This window comes from Gouania willdenowi, chromosome 2, assembly GCF_900634775.1.
Source record: "Gouania willdenowi chromosome 2, fGouWil2.1, whole genome shotgun sequence".
Taxonomy (NCBI): Eukaryota; Metazoa; Chordata; class Actinopteri; order Blenniiformes; family Gobiesocidae; genus Gouania; species Gouania willdenowi.
In genome coordinates, this window is record NC_041045.1 from 1263446 (window position 1) to 1286118 (window position 22673).

General features: G+C 39.4%; 3 protein-coding genes and 1 long non-coding RNA gene across 6 annotated transcripts in view; 2 read left to right on the forward strand and 2 right to left on the reverse strand.

The window, feature by feature from the left end:
- Positions 1-2596, reverse strand: part of LOC114473577 (uncharacterized) — a 119466-nt gene extending 116870 nt beyond the window's left edge. For all 3 annotated transcript variants that reach the window (XR_003675265.1, XR_003675267.1, XR_003675264.1), the window contains exons 1-2: positions 2475-2596; positions 2317-2392 (exon numbers count right to left, since the gene is read on the reverse strand). This is a non-coding gene — a long non-coding RNA (uncharacterized LOC114473577). The remainder of the gene's footprint in view (positions 1-2316; positions 2393-2474) is intronic.
- Positions 1-22673, forward strand: part of mrps9 (mitochondrial ribosomal protein S9) — a 465929-nt gene that overhangs the window by 325184 nt on the left and 118072 nt on the right. The gene's annotated exons all lie outside the window — the stretch shown is intronic.
- c2h8orf74 (chromosome 2 C8orf74 homolog) lies at positions 3347-5307 on the reverse strand. Its single transcript, XM_028472366.1, has 5 exons — positions 5213-5307; positions 4446-4629; positions 3955-4178; positions 3659-3802; positions 3347-3595 (listed from the first exon to the last, which is right to left on the reverse strand). The coding sequence occupies exons 1-5, from the start codon at positions 5258-5260 to the stop codon at positions 3347-3349; spliced, it is 849 nt and encodes a 282-aa protein (XP_028328167.1). The 5' UTR covers positions 5261-5307.
- rp1l1a (rp1 like 1a) lies at positions 6454-22667 on the forward strand. Its single transcript, XM_028472378.1, has 9 exons — positions 6454-6483; positions 11881-12121; positions 12194-12580; positions 14217-14225; positions 14296-14494; positions 14861-18336; positions 18424-19293; positions 19584-20357; positions 21865-22667. Exons 2-9 carry the CDS (start codon positions 11900-11902, stop codon positions 22087-22089), a joined length of 6162 nt encoding a protein of 2053 aa, XP_028328179.1. The 5' UTR covers positions 6454-6483; positions 11881-11899; the 3' UTR covers positions 22090-22667.

A 22673-nucleotide genomic window follows, 5' to 3' on the forward strand; every position in this document is an offset into this window, starting at 1 on the left:
TAGCGGCAGCTACAGGAAACGTTTCAACACAAATGTTCCATTACTAAAGAGCTTTACAGTATTTCAATATAATATACGGCTTTATGGTAAATGTCACATATACAAAAAATTTTTTTAAAAAAACACAAAAAGACTCTAAAAGTACACAAAATAAAAAATACGCAAAATTGAAACATTCACATTGAAAATACACAAAATGACTAAAATAAAAAAAACAAAACACAAACAAAAATACACACAAAAAAGTCACAACATATACATTAAATTAAATAGACAAAATGACAGAATAATACCCAAAGTGACAACGACAAAATTGAGAAAATGACAAAAAAAAATACACGAGCAAGAAATACATAAAATGACTACATAAAACGCACAAAATGACAGCAAAAAATTCATAAACTGATAGCAAAAAATACACAAAACTCCAACAAACACACAAATGACAACATACATAAAATGAAAACACACAAAATGACAAAGAATAAACCAAAGCACAAAAAATTACACAAAATGACCAGAAATACAAAAAATGATAAAAAAAAATATGCAAAATTACAAATAAATATACAAAATTACAACAGACAATAGATTTACAAAAAATACAGCATAAAAGGCACAAAATCAATGCAAAAAAATACATAAAATGGTAATAAAAAATATACAAAACAACAGAAAAAGTGTGTTTAACCTTTCAGCTCAAAGCTCATAATAATAAAGGTACAGATGTAACAATAATAATGGAACTGTTTTTGAATCACCGTCTCTCACTCTGAAAAAGCACAAATAACTGTTTTTTAAGAAATCTTTCTCTGTTTAGATAATTTACTGGTTAATAAACTTCCTGAAATTGTACCAAACCAAAGAAACAGGGTTAATATGGCCAACTAATGTTATTATTTTTACATTTAAATGCTACGATAAAGTCGCTATAGCTACGTTAGCCTCACTGCTAACCCTCAGCTAACCGTTTAACAGGAAAAATCCCATAGAAATGTGTGATTTTATCCCAAAACATTGTTTATTTCTACTCTTTGTGTCTCATTTCAATGATTTATTTTAAATCAAACTCTAAAATGTTATTGGATTGTGCATAGAACCAGTGTGTGTGTGTGTGTGTGTCACACATGAACACACAGACACGAGGAGGAGGAGGATTGTATGCATGTATAGATTCATGTTTACATCGGTGTGCTACATATATTAGTCAGTGAGGCGAGACCCAGAGTAATGTCCCCGTCTGCCCAGCGACTGAATCACATGTGCATTAATTAGCAAGGCCAAGGTTAACCTGACACAAGCCTTCATCCTCATTAGGGAGTGGAAACGGCCTCCATTAATTCTCATTCTGCTGCATGAACATGAACACATCTACAGCTGATTTAATCACAGACGTCAGCGTTTCGCTCCACGTTGACCATCGACATCTTCAGATTAAAAGATAAAAAGTCATTGATTTAAAAGCAGAAACTAGATTTTTAGAAAATCCTCCATGTTTTTATGACATCATCACTGCTGCTCATTGATTGGACGCCCGTTTCAAGCCTCAGTTGTTTGTTGTAAACACGTGATTTACATTCACTCACACAGGCTTAACATAAATCTCTGATGGGACGCGTAATAAATAAAATAAAAAACGTGTTTTATTTTGAATGTTTGCAGCCATGTAAAATAAATGTGCAAAATAAACCAAAAAAATACACAAAATCACTTTAAAAAGGTATGAAAACAACAACAAAAGAGTTACAAAAAATACACAGAACAAGAAAATACACAAAATGGCTCCAAAAAGATACAAAAAACAACAACAAGAGTCCAAAAAGATTTGTTTTTAAAAAAGGCCAAGAAAATAAAACTGAAAATTAGTCCAGACACAAAAAATGTCAAATACACAAAACAAAAACACACAAAAGATGACAGAAGAAAAGAAAAAAAATACACAAAAGATACAAAACAATAAAAGTTGCCCTTCTCTTTTTGTGACACTCATCCATGTTTTGTTATTGCAAAAAAAAAGTAATAATTTTATTAAATTGTTTTGCTCAAAACTGAAGAAATAAAGTAAATTATTTCCTCCCTAGCATCAATTTTGTTCAATATTTTTGGTTTACTACACAAGTATTTCTTTGTTATTGATAAATCTGATGCAGGAATTTTACATTTCCGTTAATTATATATTTATTAACCATAAAATATTAGCTAGAGGAGCTAAATATGACTTTAAATAATAAATGTAACATTTAACATGTTAAAAAACCATCAATATTTTTGTTTTTTCATCTTTATAATCTTACAAATGGAACAAAAAAAACTCACATGTGGTGCAGATTGAGCTTCACGTGCGTCGCGTTTCCTTCCGGTGTGAGATGCTAAGATGCTAACCGTCCCAGTGCTGGAATAAAGTGTTAAATCAACGTCAAAAACAACAAATAAAGCTAATTTGATTGTGAATATGTAGAACATAGAGGGTTAACCTTGTCAGGAGGAACATGAAGGTGGAGCAGGAGTCACAGCTCGTCCTCTTCGGCCCAGTTTGAGAAGCTAATTAGCAGCTAATTAATTTTACCTGTGACGACCCACTTTGTTAAAGGTGCAGTACCACGTTTCACCACACGCTGCTTCTAACGTTCTATTACCATTAAAACCAATGGAGGCGCTGTTTCCATCATTACAGATCGTTTATTGTACACCTTAAAAACGTATTTTTAATTTGATTTGAAGTCGTAATCAATTTAGTTATTTTCCCTAATTTAAAAAAATGTGAGATGAATTAAATAAATAAAAAATAAATGAACTTTTTTTCCAAGTAGGAAATAATTTAGGTAAATTGTTATTTATTTTTTTATATTAAAGCAGGGCTCCAATGTCTCTAAAATCATTTGGTACCAATGATACATTAGGGATGGAGGGAGTTGGGGAGTTTTGTGTGGCCCCCAGGAGTAAGTGCACAGAATGACTGTAAAAACACACAATATGAAAAAGAACTTATTCTAATAACTAGAAAAACACACTAAAATAACCTAAAAAATATACAAAACCACAGCCAAAAATACAAACTACAACAAAACCAGTCAAAATAATTCCAAAAACTCACAAAACCCCAACAAAAATGCATAAAATAATTTTAAAAACACACAAAATAACACAGAAAAATACAAAACGACAGCCAAAAAAAAACAAAAATGCCCAAAACAAGAGAAAACTATACAAATTTATTCCAAAGACTCACAAAACCGCAAGATAAACACACAAAATGACCCAAAAACACAATATAAGACAGAAAAATACTCTAGATGACTAGAAAAACACACTAAACCACAGTAAGTTGTTGTAATCAACCAGTTTATTAATGTGCTGCTGACTTTCCACTTTTAGTTTTTCTTTTTTTCTGTTTCTGTGTGGATCCTGCTGTATCTGTATCTGTGTGTGGGGGGGTAGTGGTGCTGCCGCTGCCGCTGCTCCCTCTGGTGGTCAAACTCTGGTGCTGCAGCTGAAGCTCCTGGATGTCCCTCAGCAGACTGGCCTCCTGGTTCAGGGTGTCCCGAGTCTGCTCCTCAGTGGCCTTCAGTGCACTGTGAACCACATCCTGTAAACCCTGCACAGAAGGAAAGAGGTCAGCAGGTGAAGACGGTGTGTTCCGATTGGTCAGGAGTGTCACCTGATTGTCTTCTCGTGTGGCGCTGTTTGTCAAAGAGACTCGAGGTCCTTCTCTGAGACGCTTTAGCTCCTCCTCCTTAGCCTGCAGTGCTAACGTTAGCTTAAGTAGTTTCTGTAGAGTTTCATACTCCTGTTCATCTGAACCCTGGAGATAAAATATGGCAAGAAAAAGTGATGAAAATAGGTTAAAATATGGCAAGTTTGGTGTAGTCGCAGAAAAAGGGTAAAAATAAGATAAAATGGGCTAAAATTGTTCAAATAAGGTCCTGGCCCCAAGGTTGAGAACCCCTGCCTTACCAGTGCTAACGGACACACTACGGGTGGCAGCTGCACCTCCTGCTGTAGCTGAACCACGCGTTGATCGGTAGCTCCTCCCACCACAGCCTGGAAGAGCCTCCGATGGACCAATAGGGTGTCAGTGAGGTAACGGGCGAGCTCACATTGTTGGACGGGGGTCAGATCTGGAACAGCCTCACATAGGACGTGTTTCAGCAACAAAGCCAGCCGTGTCACATCAAGATCTGATGGATATTAATGATTTATTATTTCACCAAATTGTTCCTCAGAAGGTGGAACATCATTGTGTTAACTCAGCCCTAATAGATGTAGATGAATAGAGTGAAAACCAAAAGTAAATGCACAAAATAAAAACACCAAACAATAGCCAAAAAATACAAAATGACAACAAAAACACACAAAATGACAAAAAAAACCCACTAAAATAACAGAAAAATGTACAAAACTACTGCCAAATAACAGAAACAACAACAAAAACACACAGATCTGACCGTGCAGCTGAGGGAAGATCTCCTTGGCGCTAACGGCTGTTCTGATCACATCTCCCCAGGTAAATCCATGTTCTGTAGCAAAACAAGCAGCGTCGTAGACAAAATCTTGGTGGAAAAGTCGTCGTTGGTCGTTGAACTCTGACCAGGAGAAATGAGTGCTGAGCCTCTGGACGCCCTCATCTGCCTAGGAACCACAGTGTGATATAGATGTAGAATTATAGACACAGTAATGACAGACATAACATCTGCAGATGCATTTATAATGAATTATTTTATTGTTATGTCTGTGTTTCTCACTTTTCAGGACTTTTTTGTTTGTTTTAATTTGCATTTTTAAAAAAATATTATAAATTCTGTGATGCAAAATATGATTTCTGTTTAAATAAAAAAGTAAATAAATAAATCGACAGAAAATGAAAGAAACCGGAAGCCAAAGAAGCTAACATCCGTCAGCTAACACTAACAACTATGTTTACACGCCATTTTTTGTTTACTTTCTATACTTTGTTTTATTTATTTAGATACAATTTATTTGTGTGTTGTAAAATACAATTTTTGTGCTTTTTTTTATATATATATATAAAAAAAAAAATCGACAGAAAAATTAAAAGAACCGGAAGCCAAAGAAGCTAACATCCGTCGGCTAACACTAACAACCGCTATGTTGACACGCCGTTTTTTGTAGATTTCTAAACTTTGTTCAAAACTATGAAAGCTTGGAATAGTCGAAAATAAAAACCTTCACCTGTCCCGACCCTCGTTCCTACCTGGAGTTTCATTATTTCTGCCATTTCACTTTCAGTGAACGAATCCATGTTTCTAGACGGAAACTGAGGAGTGCTCTGTTGCCATGGGAGACGGACGCCTTGTATACGCGATGACGTCAGAAGCACGCTGAAGTGGGCTACGTTAGCTCTTCTCCACGAATTAAATTATTAGTTTAATGAAATGTTTATTATAATTATTATTATTATTATCATTTGTTTATTGTTATTATGATTACTATGCTTTAAAAACAATTAATTTATTATAATAATGATCACAATAAACATTGAAATTATTGTTATAATTACACTTGAAAGTGCATGCAGCCTTTCGGGTAAATGTCTAGTGAATAATTCATATAGAATTTTGTATTATTAACTCATAAAAATACACAAGGACAACAAAAATAAACAGAAAAAAAGAGAATAATATGTAAAGCGACAACAGAAATATACAAATTCAACCAAAAAAATTGCACAAGACGACAAAAAATACACAAAGACGACAGAACATTTTACAAAATGACAAAGTACACTAAATTTTTTTTTTTTTACCAAAAAAATACACAAAAACAACAGAAATACACAAAATTATCCAAATAATTGATTCAAACTTAACATGAATAAAAAATAAAAAAAACACAAACTCATTATTTGTTTATTTTTATGCTTACTATAATAACAAAACAAAAACATTGAAATAATAACAATGAATCTATTATAATGATAATAATAAATATAAATATTATAATTATTATTATTGTGCATTAGAAAGGGGGAGGGGTGGTTTATTAGTTTAATAGTCCTGGTCCAGATGGCTCAGACAGACCTGATCTTCTTAATCCCCCCCCCCCCCCCCCCCCCCCCCCCCCCCAGGGGGTCTTTATTCTGTGAACAAAGACAGAAGGATTTCTGTAAAGGATTAAAGGATTGTGTCAAGTTAGTTAGTTAGTACACAAAGATGTGCACGCAACACTTAAACAAATAAAAGTCCCAATGTAGGTGGAATTACAGGAGAGTACACTACGTCTCTTCACATGTTTATTTAATAATAAAATATAATAAGGACAATAATGAATAAAACAAATAGCAAATATTTGTATTTAATTTTCTTTAGTTGAGAAAAGTCGAGCTACTTGTAAGGCAGAACACTGCACTGGCTTTTATTTTGAAAGTGTTCCTTGGTGTTAATAATAAGCGCTGCCTCTCCCACCTCCTGTACTCTTCCTCCTCCTCCTCTTCATCATAGTCCTTCACTCTCTGAATCATCACTGGTGAGACCAACACATTGAATTCATTTTATTGTTTATTGTTTGTGTTGCTGATGCTTCATGTATCTGTGTCTGACTCTGAGATGAACAACTTTTATCACAGCTTGGACCACAAAGCTGTCATTGTTTGATATGAGGGACACAGTCTATAGAATAATGACCATTCAGAGCATTAATAATGGAAGGAACTATGGTTTGAGGGTATATTTGTCGTCATTTTTAAGCCATTTTGTGTATTTTTTATTGTCCTTTTGTTTGTCTGGAGTCGTTTTGTGTGTTTTTCTGTCATTTAATGTGTTTTTGTTTTCATTTTGTGGAGTAATTCTGTGTTTTTTTAGTCATTTAGTCTATTTTTCTTGTCATATTGTGCATGTTTTGAGGCATTTTGTGTATTTTCTTTTGTATGTCTGCAGTCATTTTGTGTGTTTTCCTGTCTTTTAATGTGTTTTTGTTGTTGTTTTGTGGAGTCATTTTCGTTTTTTTTCTGTTTGGAGTCATTTTAATGCATTGTCATTTAATGCGTTTCTGTTGTTTTGTGTATTTCTGTGTAGTAATTCTGTGTTTTTGAGCCATTTTGTGTATTTTTAACGTCGTTTTGCATGTCTCAAATTAGTCTGTTTTTCTATCGTTCAATGTGCTTTTGTTATCATTTTGTGAGTATTTATGGAATTATTTAGTGTATTTTTGTTGTTATATTGTGTGTTCTTGAGCCGTTTTTTGTATATTGGTTGCTGTTGTGTCTGAGTCCTTTAGTGTATTTTTTTCTTTAATTTAGTGTATTTTTGTAATTTTGTGCACAGCTTTTAACCATTTTGTGTATATTTATTGTCGTTTGTATGCTTGGACTCATTTTGTGTGTTTTTCTGTCATTTAATGTGTTTTTGTTATCACTTTGTGTATTTTTCAAGTCATTATATGTATTTTTTTTTGGACTAAACGTGGCTCAGACTAACCTTTAATTCCTCGTACTTCCTGCTACATTTAAAGTGAAAGGCAACGATGACTTCCTGTCCCAGTGAAGTGTTTCTTCTTGATTTATACCCAGAGGATCAGCCCTCACACTCATCACTAACACATGTCACTGCTGCAACTACTCATCCATGACTTCCTGTCTGCCCACATGTCCCTGAGGCCCCGCCCCCTCGCTCTCTCCTCCATGGTCTGTCATTAGAGCTGTGAAAAACACTCAGGAACTAATGAGTTACATAACACTCAATTATACAATATTTTACTTTCAATTCTCTATTAACTCTAACATGGTTTTCTCACAATGTCTAGTGAATAATTCATGTAGAATTTTGTATTAATAACTCAAAAATACAGAAGGACAACAACAAAAATTTACAGAAATTAGGAAAAAAATGGAAATACACAAATTTAATTAAAAACATTGCACAAGATGACTAAAAATACACAAAGTAACAGAAAAATGTACAAAATCACAACAAAATACACTAAAAAAAACAAAAAACAATTAAACTACCAAACGAGAGAAAAAAAAATACACAAAAACAACAGAAAAATAAATAAAAGCAACATAAGAAATACACAAAATTATCCAAATAATTGCTCCAAACATAACAGGAAATAATGTAAACCCCAACAAAAATACAAAAAAATTCAATATAACAACAATAATAATAAAACTAACATTATTTAAATTCTTATTATTATGAGAATATTAATAATAATGAATAATAATAAAAACCATTAAAGTAATAATAATAAATAGTATTTGTTTTATTATGATTATTAATAACTAATATTATATATTAATATCAAATATAATATATTATTTGAATTGTTATCTTTATTATTATTAATAATAATAAATCAGAATAATAACATTAATACTATTATTATTATTATTACTAAATTTCTGATACTACCACTATATGACTCTATTACAGCCAGTCAGAATACAAGGTGCTGCATGCTTGTGCCACTCTACTCTGAGCTCCTCTCTAATAACTTCTAATTAAATTACACAATATTCAACTTTAGACCTGCATATAAAACCATTTATGAGCAGAAAAACATTGAATAACTCCATAAAAACAGCATTATTTGTGTTGTAGAGAATCGTAGATTATTATAGTGCATGTGCTGGTCATGAGGAGCGTGCACGAGAACATCAGCGCTGTGACCTCACCATGGCAACGCCCCCCCCCCCCATGCAGCGTCTTAAGGAGGCTTTGGTTCTATCATTAGCTAACGTTACGCCTCCTGTCCCCTACGACCTAGTCCTGTCTGCCATTTTACCTCCACACACATATCATCATCATCATCATCATCATCACACACATTCACTAAGTCACTGAACTTTCTCCTCAGCGTATTTCACGTCTCTTTGGATCATGTTTCCTGAACATGTGAGTAGAAAACAGGAGCTTTAACATTTAATTTCTCATGTTTAAATCACTTCATAGATGAAAAATGGCTCTAAAGTGATGATGAATGGGGGAAATTGTGTTTCTGGAGTAATTTTATTTTGTAGTGTTTTGAATATACTGTTTTTGTTGTAATTTTTTATTGTCATTTTTTTGTATTATTGTCATTTTGTATTTTTTTCTATATTTTTGTAGTCGTCTTGTGTGTTTTAAGGGTTTTTTTGTATATTTTTCTGCATTTTTTTTGTACTTTTTTGTGCTTTGAATATTCTATGTTGTAATTTTTTAATCATTCTTTTCTATTATTGTCATCTTGTATTATTACTATGTTTTTGTGGTCATTTTGGAGAAAATGTGTGCATTGTTTTGTCAATTTTTCAATGTTTTTGAAGTCATCTTGTATTTTTCTGTATTTTTTGTTGTTGTTTACTGTGTTTTTGTTGTCTTTTAGTATATTATTCTGTCATTCTGTGTATTTTCATTGTTGTTTTGTGTGTTATGAGTCATTTTGTGTCCCTATCGTTCTTGTGTAATTTTGTTGTATTGAATTTGTATTTTTGTCTTTTGTTGTCTTGTGTATTTTGAAGTAATTCTTTGGAGTCGTCTTGCGTGTTTTTGTCATTTCGTATAGTTTTGCAGTAATTATTTGTTCTTGTAGTTATTATTAGTATTTTTTGTTGTTGTTTAGCATGTGATTCTGTCATTCTGTGTATTTCTATCAGTTGTTTGTGTGTTACGAGTCATGTTTTGTATTTATTTAAATATGTGGAGTCATGTTTTATGTATTTCACAAAGGTTAATCATGTTTAAAATCACCCTTACTTACATCATGCTCGTAGAATATTAAACCACAGAATAATTTCACTCGTACGTGGATCCAAGCTATATGTTTACATAGAATGTAGTGAAGTATTTATTCCCCTGTGTGAATATTAACGATGACAGCAGTGTTAGAAAGCAGCGGAGCTTTAAATGACATAAGTATTCTCTGTGGGCCATATAAAGTCATGTTTTAGGTGCTGTTCTGTTTGTGAGGCTTTGTGAGGGATTAGGAACGAACACACAGTCACGTTGGATCAGCAGCAGTGATGTAAGCTCCTGTTCCTGTTTTACATTAAATACACAACACGCAGAGTTCCTAACGCAGAAATGAGATATTATCACAGCCTGGGCCATGAAAATGTTCAATATTCATGTCAGCAATTAGAATAATGACCATTTTGGGTTTTTGGTGTCATTTTCCCATTTTTTTTTTTTGTTGTTTTGTGACTTTTTGTTGTTGTTTTGGGTTTTTGTTATATATTATTCTGTCATTCTGTGAATTTTTGTTGTAATTTGTGTTTATGGAGTCATTCTTGTGTACTTTTGTTGTTTTGTACATTCTCTATATTGTTCTAGTCATCTTGTGTGCTTTCTGAGTAATTTTGGAGTCTGTTTTTACTGTTATTTAGTACATTATTCTGTCATTCTGTGTATTTTATGTTGTTTAGCGTACCTATTTCTGGAGTCATTTTGGGTTTCTAGAGTCATTCTTGTGTATTTTTGTTTTGTATATTTTTTTCCTACATATTCTGTGTTTTCGGAGTATTTTTTGTATTTTGAATACTGTGTTTTTGTTGTAATTCATGTCATTCTTTTGTATTATTGTCATTTTGTATATTTTCTGTATTTTTTGGAGTAAATATGTGCATTTTTTGTGTCAATTTGTGCATTTTTCTTTAATTTCTTCGAGTCATTCTTGTGTAATTTATTTTATTTTTGAAGTCATCTTTTGTATTTTTGTTGTCGTTTAGTATATTATTCTGTCATTTTGTGTATTTCTATTGTTGTTTTGTATGTTATGAGTCATGTTTTATATTCATTTAAATATTTGGAAACATTTTTGTTGTCATTGTTTATAGTTTTGTTATTTCTATGTTGTGTGTCTTTTAGAATTCTCTACTTTTGTCTCCTCCTTTTTGGGGGTCAGACCAAATTAGATTGAGGGCTAAATGTGGCCCCTCGTGTTTCAACATCCTTAACTTCTGATAGAAACACCAAAGAGTAAACGTATGATGACGCAGTCTAATAATCACCTCCACAATGATGGTGAATGAGCAGGATACGTAGTTGCAGCCAAATGAGCGACGTAACACCTTCATGTGTGTGTTAGTCCTGTTAGTGGAAGCCGCTGCTGAATCCTCACTTTAGCGCCTGATCAGGACATGTGACCCTGTGAGGGCGATAATACGCTGTGGTGATGAAAGAAGAACACAGATAGTGAAACACTTGTAGTTTTATACATAAAGGCTGACATTACGCTGTCATTATCATATGAACACCTGTCATTAGCATGAATAAGGTGTCATGAAGGCTTTCATTAGGTGTCCTTCGTTACCCTAACCCGGGGTTGTCAAACTAATGGCCCGGGGGCCAAAATCTGGCCCTTTCGAGCATCCAATCCGGCCCGCAGGAGAATCATTGTCATCATGAATCATTGTGTTAATGAAACTCAACAATATCTTTCCCACAAATATGTTATATTTTCCTCAAATTATTACATAACATTTCCCTTAAGCTGTCACAAAATCTAGGAAATTTAAAGTGTAGACCCTGTTGGGACTGATATCTGACTGAAGGTTGTTGGTTTCTTACATATTTTATATTTCATGTCTACGTAGAAGTGTAAACTAGGGCACAATAATGTTGAAATTTCTTGTTTTCCCAAATAAAATCTGTGTCCCACTTGAGATCAAACTGCTCAGTATTTGACCCCTGAACTAAAATGAGTTTGACAGCCCTGCCCTAACCCCCAACCATAACCCTACCTAACCCCACTAGATCCCTCCACCTAACCCAAAAAATGCCAACATAGCTCCAAAGGTGTCATAATTTAGTGAACGACACCTAATGACAGCCTTAATGACATGTTATTCATGCTAATGACAGATAATGACAGCGTAATGTCAGCCTTATGTATAAAAATATAAAAGTAAAGTCTTATTAACCATTGTTTGTGTGTTGTCCTAAGGTGGCCGTGACGTCACAGCATGAGCTCGGTCCACACGGAGACGTTGGACCCCCGACCTCCATCTAAGCATGCCTCTCTTCCCCCGAGTTCTTCACGCCTTGCTCATGTGACCTCTGCTGCCCCGGCCAAGCGCATCACCTTCTACAAAAGCGGCGACAGCCAGTTTGAGGGCGTGAGGATGGCCGTCCACAAGCGGAGCTTCAAGTGCTTCGACGCACTGCTTGACGACCTTTCCCAGAAGGTTGGTTCGCTGTTTGAAACTGGCTTCACACAACCCGTGCTTTTATTTTGACGGGTTTGTTTTTCCACACAGGTTCCGTTACCGTTTGGCGTGAGGACTGTGACAACGCCCCGTGGCACCCACACCATCAAACACCTGGAGCAGCTCCAGGACGGCGGCTGCTACCTGTGCTCTGACCAGCGACAGGCTAAGCCGATCAACATGGAGATGCTCAACAACAAACGAGCTAACGTCTGGCACCAGCACAGCCGGAGGCCCCACAGGCCAGAGTCCTCAAAGGCCTCGCCCGGACACGCCCACCTACCCTATAGGCAGCGGCGGATCCTACTGGTTAGCAACATGGATCCAGGTCTGAGGAGGAGCGTGTTGCTCAGCAGGAGGTCCACCAGGAGCCTGGGGACGTTCCTGGAGGAGGCATCGCAGCTCATGCAGTTTCACGTTCGGAAACTCTACACCAGTGTTTTTCAACCTTTTTTGAGCCAAGGCACATTTTTTTCATTGAAAAAATCACGAGGCACACCACCAGCCAAACATGTTAAAAAATGATACTCTGTAGCCTATATTAACAATATAGCCATTCTCATCAAAGTGTCTTGAATAGGAATCAAATAAACACAAAGAATAAAGGACTTTATCATCATTTGTATTTCTTCTTTCAAATAAAAAGTGCACTTAACATGTCCACTTCAAAAATACAGCTTGAACATAACAAATGAAACAACAATGTGGTCTTAAAGGTAGTAGAAAACGTCAAAGTGTTTTGCAAACTCTAATTCTGTCCAAAATTATTAATTACCAGGAATACAGAAATATCGTGCTTATTATGACAGAAGCAATAATATTTGGGAAAGATTTCACTGTTCTACACTGAGAATCCAAATGAAACATAACTCTCGCTGTATTGCCTCGAGCTCACCGTCTTTGCTTTCTTTCCTCCACTCATACTAGGGCCTTCTTCTGGGTCCGAATTTTGTCCAGGGCCCAGTTCGGAATTGGTATTTTTCCTCTTCAAAAACTTCTCCATCACTGTCACCGTAGTTTCGCTTACCCACAATGCTTTTACCGCCAGCTGTCACTTTCATGCCTCACTAATTCTCTTGTCTCAACGGACAATGCAATTCGCTACCTGCTGCCATCTAGTGTTATGGAAGAGTTTTACATGATTACGCTCTCAAGGTGGGTTCACACCGAACGCGACTGAAGTGACTGAAGCGATGCGATTACATTAAAAATCAATGTAAATGACGCAACGTCAATTTATTCCCCCCTCAGCGACGCGACTTGCATGATCAAAGTTGAAAAATTTTAACTTTTTAAGCGACGTGAAGCGATATCTCCCGTCCTCCACTGTCTGTAGAGCGGAGGCAGCAGCCCCTCCCTCCCGCTCCCGCTGCAGTGCTGACGGCTGCAGCGGAGGCTGTTCTACTTCCTCAAAGTATCAGGTTCAAAATTAAAGCGGTAAATTTCTTTAAAACCACAGTAACTACTGATCAAACACATTCTGAGTGAAGTCATCCTTTAATATCTCCGTTAAGTTGATCATTTAACCGTAGAAGCGGAGCAAGAAGGAAAAAAAAAGACGTCATCAACACTCTCTCTCTCTCTCTACCCTGTTACCGGGGCCACACACACACACACACACACACACACACACGCACACACGCACACACGCACACACGCACACACACACACACACACACACACACACACACACACACGCACACACGCACACACACACACACACACACACACACACACACACACACACAGCTCCCTAGTGATCGCGTCGCTGGAGCGATGAAATGATGGACTGACAAAAAAGCACCACTATGTGCAAACTACCGATCAGGGACGATTTAAGGCAACGGCATCGCTTCCGTCGCGTTCGGTTTGCACGCACCTTTATTCACTACTGCAGCACGGACACTCGACAATGGTATATTATTTGCAGATAATAATTAATATGTTTTCAAAAATTTTTTTTAGACCAATTAGGTGAAATTGGATAATTTCCCACGGCACACCTGACGATCTCTCGCGGCACACTAGTGTGCCGCGGCACAGTGGTTGAAAAACACTGCTCTACACCGTGGAGGGTCGCAGGGTGAGAACAAACGCAAAGACCATGTGTTCAAAGTGTGCAGAAAACAACCGTTTTCATTTGGTTTCTACAGATCGATAATGTGCAAACGCTGATAACCTATCCCAGTGTTCTCATCTGTGTCGGTCGAGAAGCTTTCAGTCCAACGTTGGTGAACTTCATCAGAAAAAGCTCAGAGGAGAAAATACCCGGTCCAGGAGTAAGAACACCCCCTCATGGAGCTCAGTCCAGAGCCAGCGAGTACAGCGAAGATCAAGGCAGCAAAAAGAACAGTAAGTCCTGAATTCAGCCCTTAATCCTCCACAGAATGTCTTAAAGGTGTCCAGAAAAGGAATTGAAATGTGATGGACAAATGTAAAAAATGGCAGTAATTTAGCAAAAATGCATTAAAAGGAGCAAAAATTTGGTAAGAAAAAGTGATGAAAATAGGTTAAACTATAGCAAGTTTGGTGTAGTTGCAGAAAAAGGGTAAACATAAGAATTTCTTAATACTTTCTTGAAGGCATCTGGCGACCCCCTCCCAGTGTTACGCGACCCCAAATGGGGTCCTAAACCCAAGGTTGAGAATCCCTGCTCTACAAGGTCTAAAATCATAGAAAAATCTCCATCTAACGATCCTTTCCTTTTCTTTCTTACAGTTAACTTTGGTCTTGAAACCAAAAAGAGCATCATCCACCCTCGATCCGACTCCTCAACGCGATCAACACGTTTCTCTTTGTCCTCTGATAAATCCTACGGTGTAGGCTCTGCCCCCCAGGCCCGACCCGCCATAATGAATGATGACATTGAAAAGCGTGTCGTGGTCAATAAGGACGGAACCCTCTCTGTGGAAATGAGGGTTCGGTTTCGTCTCCAAAGTGATGAGACCCTTCAGTGGTCCACGCAGATCAAGAAGTCCCCTTCTCTGACTAATGACTGTTGCGCCCTGAGCCAGGCCACAGCCCGTTACCTGCAGCAGGGACAGTCGGAGAGCTGCTCTGACCTTGATTCTACCTCTGTTGACCACTGTCCCTGCTGCTACCCAGAACCAGAACCAAAGTACGACCTGTGGGAGAACCCTGTGCACAGACACATATACCCTCCTCAGCCTCCTCCTCGTTCCTCCAGCCACACCCACACGATCACGAGGCACAGCCACTCCTCCAGCTCCTCGTCCTCGCGTAACTCCAGACGCGTGATGCGCTGCCGTGCCCGGCTCTCCAGCGGCAAAAGCGGCTCCGGCTCGGAACTCATGCAAGAGCAGATGTGCGTGACGGAGCAGGTGGAGCGTCGGGTGGAGGTGGAGCAGGATGGAAATACGCACGTGGAGGTCTGTAAGGTGAGCCACAGCCGCAGTGAGTTGATCGCTGTGGACGGCGCTCAGAGGCCACTCAGCGGAAAGTCTGAGCAAGAGAGAATGAGGAAGGAAGACGAAGAGGTGTCGGCAATCAGCAGCTCCTCACGTATCCTGCAGTCACTCAAAGAGGACCAAGACAACAACGAGGAGGACGATGACCTCCCGCCCAGCGCCTCGCAGTGTTGCCATAACAACGAAGAATCCCCAGCTCCAACACCTGAGCCAGAGATGACCAACAGGGCAGCGAGCGGCATCTCTACAGAACATCAGGAGGCGGGAAGCAGAGCAGCATCTTCACTGTGTTGTAGGGCAACCATGTTGAACTTGTCAAGTAAAGGCAAGATCCCAAAGTCTGCTGAAGATGAATGTGAAGTAAAAAGAGCTGTTGGTGGTTTGTCTGGCAGCTCAAAGAGATTCAACATGTCCAGCGTGTGTCTGGACTGTGGTGGCTGTAGACGGAGTGAAGCTGAATCCAACCTTGAAGACGTGGCTCTCCCTGCATCACCAAATGATCTGGAAGGTCGAGCATCCAGTGCAGTATTCAAAATATCTGATCAAGAATCAGCAAAAGAGGAGGAAAGAACTCGTAGTACTGCCTCGGTTGCGAGCCGCAAGTCCAGTCAGTATGAAGACGACACAGAGAAAAGGAGCTGCAGTGGCAAAATGTCTCCAAAAACTCAAAATAAAGAAACAAAGAAAGAGCGGCCAACCAGCTCCCTGTCTGCCAAATCTGGTGCGTCGGCCACGACTGTTGCCTCAATCAGGTCTCACAAGTCCAGGGCAGAAGCTGAAGATACGGATCTGAAAGATGATGATAAAAGAGCTTCAAGTGGCCTCTCGGTGAAGACAAATGCATCTTCCAAATCTGAAAAGGATGAGAGATCTGATGGCGCTCCTTCAGCACAATCGTACGTTTCTGGAAAGTCTGGCACATCTCACAGGTCTACTTGCAGTCAGTACGCTGAACCTGCACAACCGGCAAAGGGTCAAGAAAGTAACAATAGGCCGATAAGTGCAACATCAAATTCTAATCTGTCTGTCAAGTCCAATAAATGCCGTAAGTCCACGAAAGCTTCGGACGTGTCGCTGTCTCCGAGGCCAGAAGCTGAACCAGACGTTGGGGAAAGGGTTGCCAGTCAAAAATCAGGAAAGTCATGTAAATCCAGCAATTCGGTGAAGTGTGATTGCAACGAAAAAGCAGTGGAGATGATGGGAAATGATGTTGAAATGGAAACACAGAAGATGCCAGTTGGTGATGAAATGGTTTTATCTACTAAATCAGACTCCTGTGAAAAGTCCTGCCACATAAACACAGAGGTTAATGGGATTGAGGAAAGAGCTTCCTCTGCAATTTCACAGAGGTCACAAATGTCTGCTAAGTCCCGTGGCTCCCAAAAGGCTAACCACAGCAGCATTGTTGTGTCACGGAAATCCAGTCGCAGAGGACCAGCGGACATCACGGTGACCGACACTGCAGAAGAGAAGATGGTTTCAAACGCAACGCTCTCACCGAGAAGGGCTCGCTCACATCGCTCGTCTGTGTCGCCCTCAGGCTCTGCTGTGGGTAAATCTAAAGCATCCAGTGATGTCTCCGTTCAAACCCCGATCTCTGGTAAATCTGGACGAGATAAATGCGATTGTGGAGCAGCTTCAGAAAAAACAGAGAAAGAGGAAGAAAATGACAAAGTAAGCATCCTCTCCTGCTCGTCCCAGTCAGTGTCTCTCGGGTTACCAGAAGACCAAGACACAGCCGAGTCAGAGAGCGGCAAATCCAACGTTTCATCAAACACCAACAATGAAGATAAAGAGCAGGATGGAGTGAAGACGGCAGCTTCCACGAAGTCCACCAAGTCCCACAGATCTGATGTTAACAGCGTAAAAAATCCTTCGTGTCCCAATGTTCCACTGATGGATATCCCGACTATCCAAATGCCTGAAGGAGGTGCTGAAGAATGTGAAGTGACGAACACACCCAGAGTTGCCAGTGCGATCACCGTCAAAAGCAGCAAATCTTCCCACAAGTCCTTGTGTAACTGCAGCAACAAAAGACCAGCTGGGAGCGACGTCAGTTCAGAAAACCAGGACAATAGCAAAACAGCTAAGAAGGAAAAAGAGGCGGAGTCTGTGGCTTCTGCTCGATCAGAGACAAAATCAAAAGCGTCCAAGAGAAGCAAAGCAGAAAGTGGCAACAAAGGTTTTGAAAGCCCAAAGATTAAAACCGCAGTTGAATCCCTGAAGGAGTGCCCTAATCAAACGAACGGGGAGGCGTGCAGTGAGAGCACCGTGTCTGCCGCCGATCTCCTGAAGGAAACCGTTGCGCGTCCGAGAAGCCGACAGTCCAACGCCAGCAGGACGAGCCACAAGCCTCAGAGTGAGTCGAGCAGGAGTTGCCAGAAGAAGAGGAATCTGACAGACCACGAGGAGGCGCTGCCGACCCCCGACTGCCTGCCCAACGCTTCCCCCAGTGAGGTCGTAAGTGACTGGCTACGCAGCATCCCCGCAAACAGCAGCATGCTTGCACCGGACGAAGTCTTTGACGAGGAGCATGAAGAGGAGCCACAGGGAGAAAGAGTAACCGAGGAGCAGGAGGCGAGTCCTGAAGATACAACCGAGAGAGAGGGCGAAGTAGAGCCTGCGGAGGAAGATAAAGCAGGCAAGAAAGATCCAGGTGCTCTACCAACAAGTAGTGCCACTTTACCCAAGAACTGGCCATCGTCTGCTGCCGTGATGAAGGTTCTCCTGAGCTCCTCTCCGGGACGATGTCGGAGCATGCCTGAGGTGAGCGCACGGTATATATTGTTTGTTGGAGTTGTGATGGATCTTGGGCACAGATAGCATGTTATCATAATTTCTTCTCTTGTCTAGGTATCGCCAATTTACGGTCGCAGACTCAGCTCGTCGGCCCAGGGCCTTCTGGACTGTTTGGCCCAACTCCAGCTCATTGGACCCACGCTAAACCCGTGCTGTGAGCAACTAAAAGAATGCCATCAGCAGTATGAAGACATTATGGCCATCCTTCACTCCCTTTGGTTGACAGAACCAAAGGCCATGGAGAAGAAAGAGGCCAAAGCCGGCGTTGCAGAAGTGACGTCACCCATGTCATCGTCTGGAGTAGGGATGAGCAGCGGCTCCAACGGATCAGGAAAGGACAACGGAAACCAAGAAACAGATGAGATGCCTTCCCACAAGAAAACTGAAAAGGAGGCAAAGGATGAAGATCCAGAAGATAAGAAAACGCCTAACGAGAAAGCAATGACTGAAGAACCAGAGCCAAGTACAGATCCTTGCAGTCTCGACAGCCAAAAGGCCATGGAGAACCCTTCGACATCAGATAAGAGCAGCTCCAAATCTCCATCTGACAACGAGCAGGACTCCAGCTCTGGAACGCCACCCACCGTCCTGAGAGCAACGCTTTCCAAAAAGATGTCCCAGGACCCGGACCCTGCGTGGGTTCTTCACCTCCTGAAGAAACTGGAGAAACAGTTCATGGGTCATTACACCGACGCCATGGTGGAGTTCAAGGTCCGATGGGATCTGGATGACAGCCTCCTTCTGGAAAGGATGATTTGTGAGCTAAAGGACGAGGTAGGCCGACGTATCCAGAAGAGCATCGAGAGAGAAATCAAAAAGATTCAGAGCCGAGTATGGAAAGGTGGGAGGTCGCCTCGGCCGCCGCCCGGAGGAAACCTCTCCCGGGAATCCACAACAACGGAGAAGAGGCGCTGGATGTTGAAGGTGCGTACACAGAAAACGTTTACGATCATAGATGATTGAATCGCGTAAAATATGTGGTGAGATTTGTCTAAAAAATATTCACAAATAAATCCACAATTTTCACATGTATTTTTCAGATTGTCCACATGCGTAATTTGTGTTGATGACGTGTCTGAGAAACACATGAACATCTTAAAAACACATGTGAAAAGCTGAAAAACAAGTGAAATTCTCACAAAAACACGTAAAATTTTTTAAAAAGATGTTAAAATCAAAATCTATCGTAAAAAGGATTTCTGATTTTTTTCCAGGTGATGAAGAACCAATCTGTGAAAACCGCCGACACGCACAACGTTGATGACTTAACCGATGACTTCAGCGACCAGCGCAGCGACGATGAGTACTGCCCCTGCGATGCTTGTGTCCGCAAGAAAATGGCAGCTCGGCCTCTGAAGGAGAACCCGCTCGCTCCTGAGGCTCCGATGGTCATGGAGTTCGACCTCCTGAAGATACTTCAGCAGAAGAAGAGCCCAGTGACAGCGCCTCCAATTAAGCAACAAACAGAGGAAGAAGAGGAGAAAGAGGAAGAGCAGGAAGACAGTGAGGTGGAGAAAGAGGAGAGGAGCTTAGAGATCGTTCAGGAGGAAGAAGAGGAAGAGGAAACTAAAGAAGACAAGGAGGAAGAAGCAGAAAGTAAGGATGAAGAGGATAGCGTAGAAGAAGAAGAGAAAGGTGAAAGTTCAGAAAAAGAAGAGGAGGATGAGGAAGTTGAGTGTCACTGTCACGCCAAAACCGAGGAAATAAACGAAGAAGATCAAAAGGAAAAAGACGAAGAAGAAGGGACGGGAAGTGGAGAAGACGAGGAGGAGGAAGAGAATGAGAGCACCATAGATACGGTAAGAGAGGCCACGCCCAGGGCGAGAGACACTCTGGAAAACACAGAGGATGACGAGGACCCACTGGAGGACGAACACAAAGTGTCAGAATCACAGCCTGAGGAGGAAGATGAGGAAGAAAGGAACATGGGATTAATGAAGGAAGATGAAGATTCTGAGGGGGAAGGAGAGGAAACCACATCAGCAAAGGTTAGCCTGGGATTTTAATGTGATTTTAAAAACCACAGAAATTGGTTAAAAGTGGCAAATTGTGGGTAATGGAATTCAAAAATTTAGGGAAAATGAGTCTCAACTACCAAAAATATGGTCATTAAAAATCACGAATGTGGATAAATTGGCAAAAAATAAATGTAAAATATGGTGAAAAGAGGTTAAAAGTAACAATAATTGGTCAACATATGTGACATTAGGTGATAAATGTTGTGGAAAGGGTTTATAAGTGTTGAACATGTCTTGAAAGTGAAAAAAGGTGAAGAAAATGCATTGAAATTTGATGGAAAAGTGTCAGAAAGTTTATTATTATTTTGGCCATAGTATACTGTATATTAATCTTAAAGATGGAAATCCTTTTTTAATCAGAAATAAAATGGGTTAAAAGTGACCAAAAATAGTGGAAAAAGGGATTTTAAAAACCACAGAAATTGGTTAAAAGTTGCAAATTAGAGTGGACAAAAATGGACAGGAAAAAGTGGCTAAAAGGGTTAAAAGTGCCAATATTGGAATAATTAGTTTAAATTGGCAAATAATGGGCATGGCCAATTGTGAATGTGGTTAAATTGGCAAAAATAATTATGAAACATGGTGAAAAGAGGTTAAAAGTGACAATAGTGGGTCAACATAGACATTAGGTGTAAAAGTGGTGGAAAGGGTTCATAAGTGCTGAAAATGTCTTGAAAGTTAAAAAAATGTGCAGAAAAGGCATTGAAATTTGATGGAAAAGTGTCAGAAATGGGAGTAATGTAGCAAAAATACATAAAAAGGAGCAAAAATATGGCAAGAAAAAGTGATGAAAATAGGTTAAAATATGATGTAGTTGCAGAAAAAGGATAAAAATCAGCAAAAATGGGCTCAAATTGTTAAACAAATATTCCTAGTTTCCTGGTCGTGACCGTGAGGTTGAGGTTGGCTGTTCTCTAAAGAGGAACGTGACCCACTGAGGCCTCGCTGCTAATTCTAAACCTGTTGGAAAAGATAATCCCACTATCCAATTAGACGACCTGAACAAATCGGTTTGGCTACAGCCACATGGACGTCTGCGGCAATAATTACAAAAAAAAAAACAGAAATGTACAAATGACAACAAAAACGCACAAAATTACTCCCAAAACACAAAGGACGATTACAAAAATGAAAAATATATACGGAATAACAAAAAACCCGTAAGAAGTGACAGAAAAATAGACAATAATAATTCCAAAAAACATATAAATTTAAAAAAAACACACAAAAGTAAAACAAAAATTTAAAAAATTGCAACAAAATACACAAAATTAATTCAAAAACACACAAGACAATAACAAAAATACACCAAAAATACACAAAAATATATATAGTTACAAAATATACACAAAAGCAAAACAAAAATATATAGAATGACAACAAAAACGTACAAAGTTGCTCCAAAAACACAAATGTTTAACAAAACACACATGTTCCAGAGAAGAAAAATAAAACGCTTGTTCTGATGATCTCTCAGGAGCCGGACGCCACGCCTCGTGTCACAGACGGCGAGGACGTGGATTTTAAAGAATCAAAAGGAGATGGGGACGAGGATGAGGATGATGGTGGTACTGATGAAGGCCCACTGCTGCATCAGAACACCACCACCTCCATGGAGTCCCAGCAGGGCTCACTGGAGGACGTCAACACCAAATCGCCTACGGACGCTATACGAGCGCCTAAAGTGGGCGGGGCTAGCTGAAGAAATCGGCCGGGTGAAACGACCGATTTCACAACACAAACGTGCAGAGCGTGAGACGGACGAGTGGTACCGAGACGCTTCAGGGATCAGGAGAACCAGCTCTGACACATGAACACTGGAAGCACTTTATCAAGACTTAGAACCACACGTGTGTTACAGGAACGTGAAAAACACACTCAGATCTGTGTTGAGTGGATCACATATGTACTATTATTGTCATAAATACTGTTTAACATGACACAGAGTACCTCAGTGTATCAGTACACGCGTCACTGCTGGGTTACTTAACCTCCTGCTTAAAGCTGAGGCTTCTTTTTAAGGCAGCGTAAGCTCTCAGATGTAATCTGATTACCCAAAAACTAAAATATTCAGATGACAGAGAAACAGAGAGATGGAAAAGCAGCATTATGACAGTGTCACTGAGGCCTTAATGTGCATAAGACATGGGCAACTGACGACCTGGGGGCCACAAGCGGCCCGTGGTCTAATTTTGTGAGGCCCCCGGAGTAAAAACACAGAATTACAGCAAAACTACACTAAATATGTTCACAGAAAAATACAAAATTACAGAAAAATACACGACG

What these genes read in the sequence shown, in the direction of transcription:
- c2h8orf74 (XM_028472366.1), bottom strand. Translation starts at nt 5,260, where the DNA reads ATGGATTCGTTCACTGAAAGTGAAATGGCAGAAATAATGAAACTCCAG. An exon ending in CAGAAATAATGAAACTCCAG is followed by an intron (nt 4,630 to 5,212) that starts GTAGGAACGAGG and finishes TGTGGTTCCTAG; the next exon opens with GCAGATGAGGGCGTCCAGAG. An exon ending in GATCTTCCCTCAGCTGCACG is followed by an intron (nt 4,179 to 4,445) that starts GTCAGATCTGTG and finishes AATATCCATCAG; the next exon opens with ATCTTGATGTGACACGGCTG.
- rp1l1a (XM_028472378.1), top strand. Translation starts at nt 11,900, where the DNA reads ATGAGCTCGGTCCACACGGAGACGTTGGACCCCCGACCTCCATCTAAG. An exon ending in TTGACGACCTTTCCCAGAAG is followed by an intron (nt 12,122 to 12,193) that starts GTTGGTTCGCTG and finishes TTTTCCACACAG; the next exon opens with GTTCCGTTACCGTTTGGCGT. An exon ending in AGGAAACCACATCAGCAAAG is followed by an intron (nt 20,358 to 21,864) that starts GTTAGCCTGGGA and finishes ATGATCTCTCAG; the next exon opens with GAGCCGGACGCCACGCCTCG.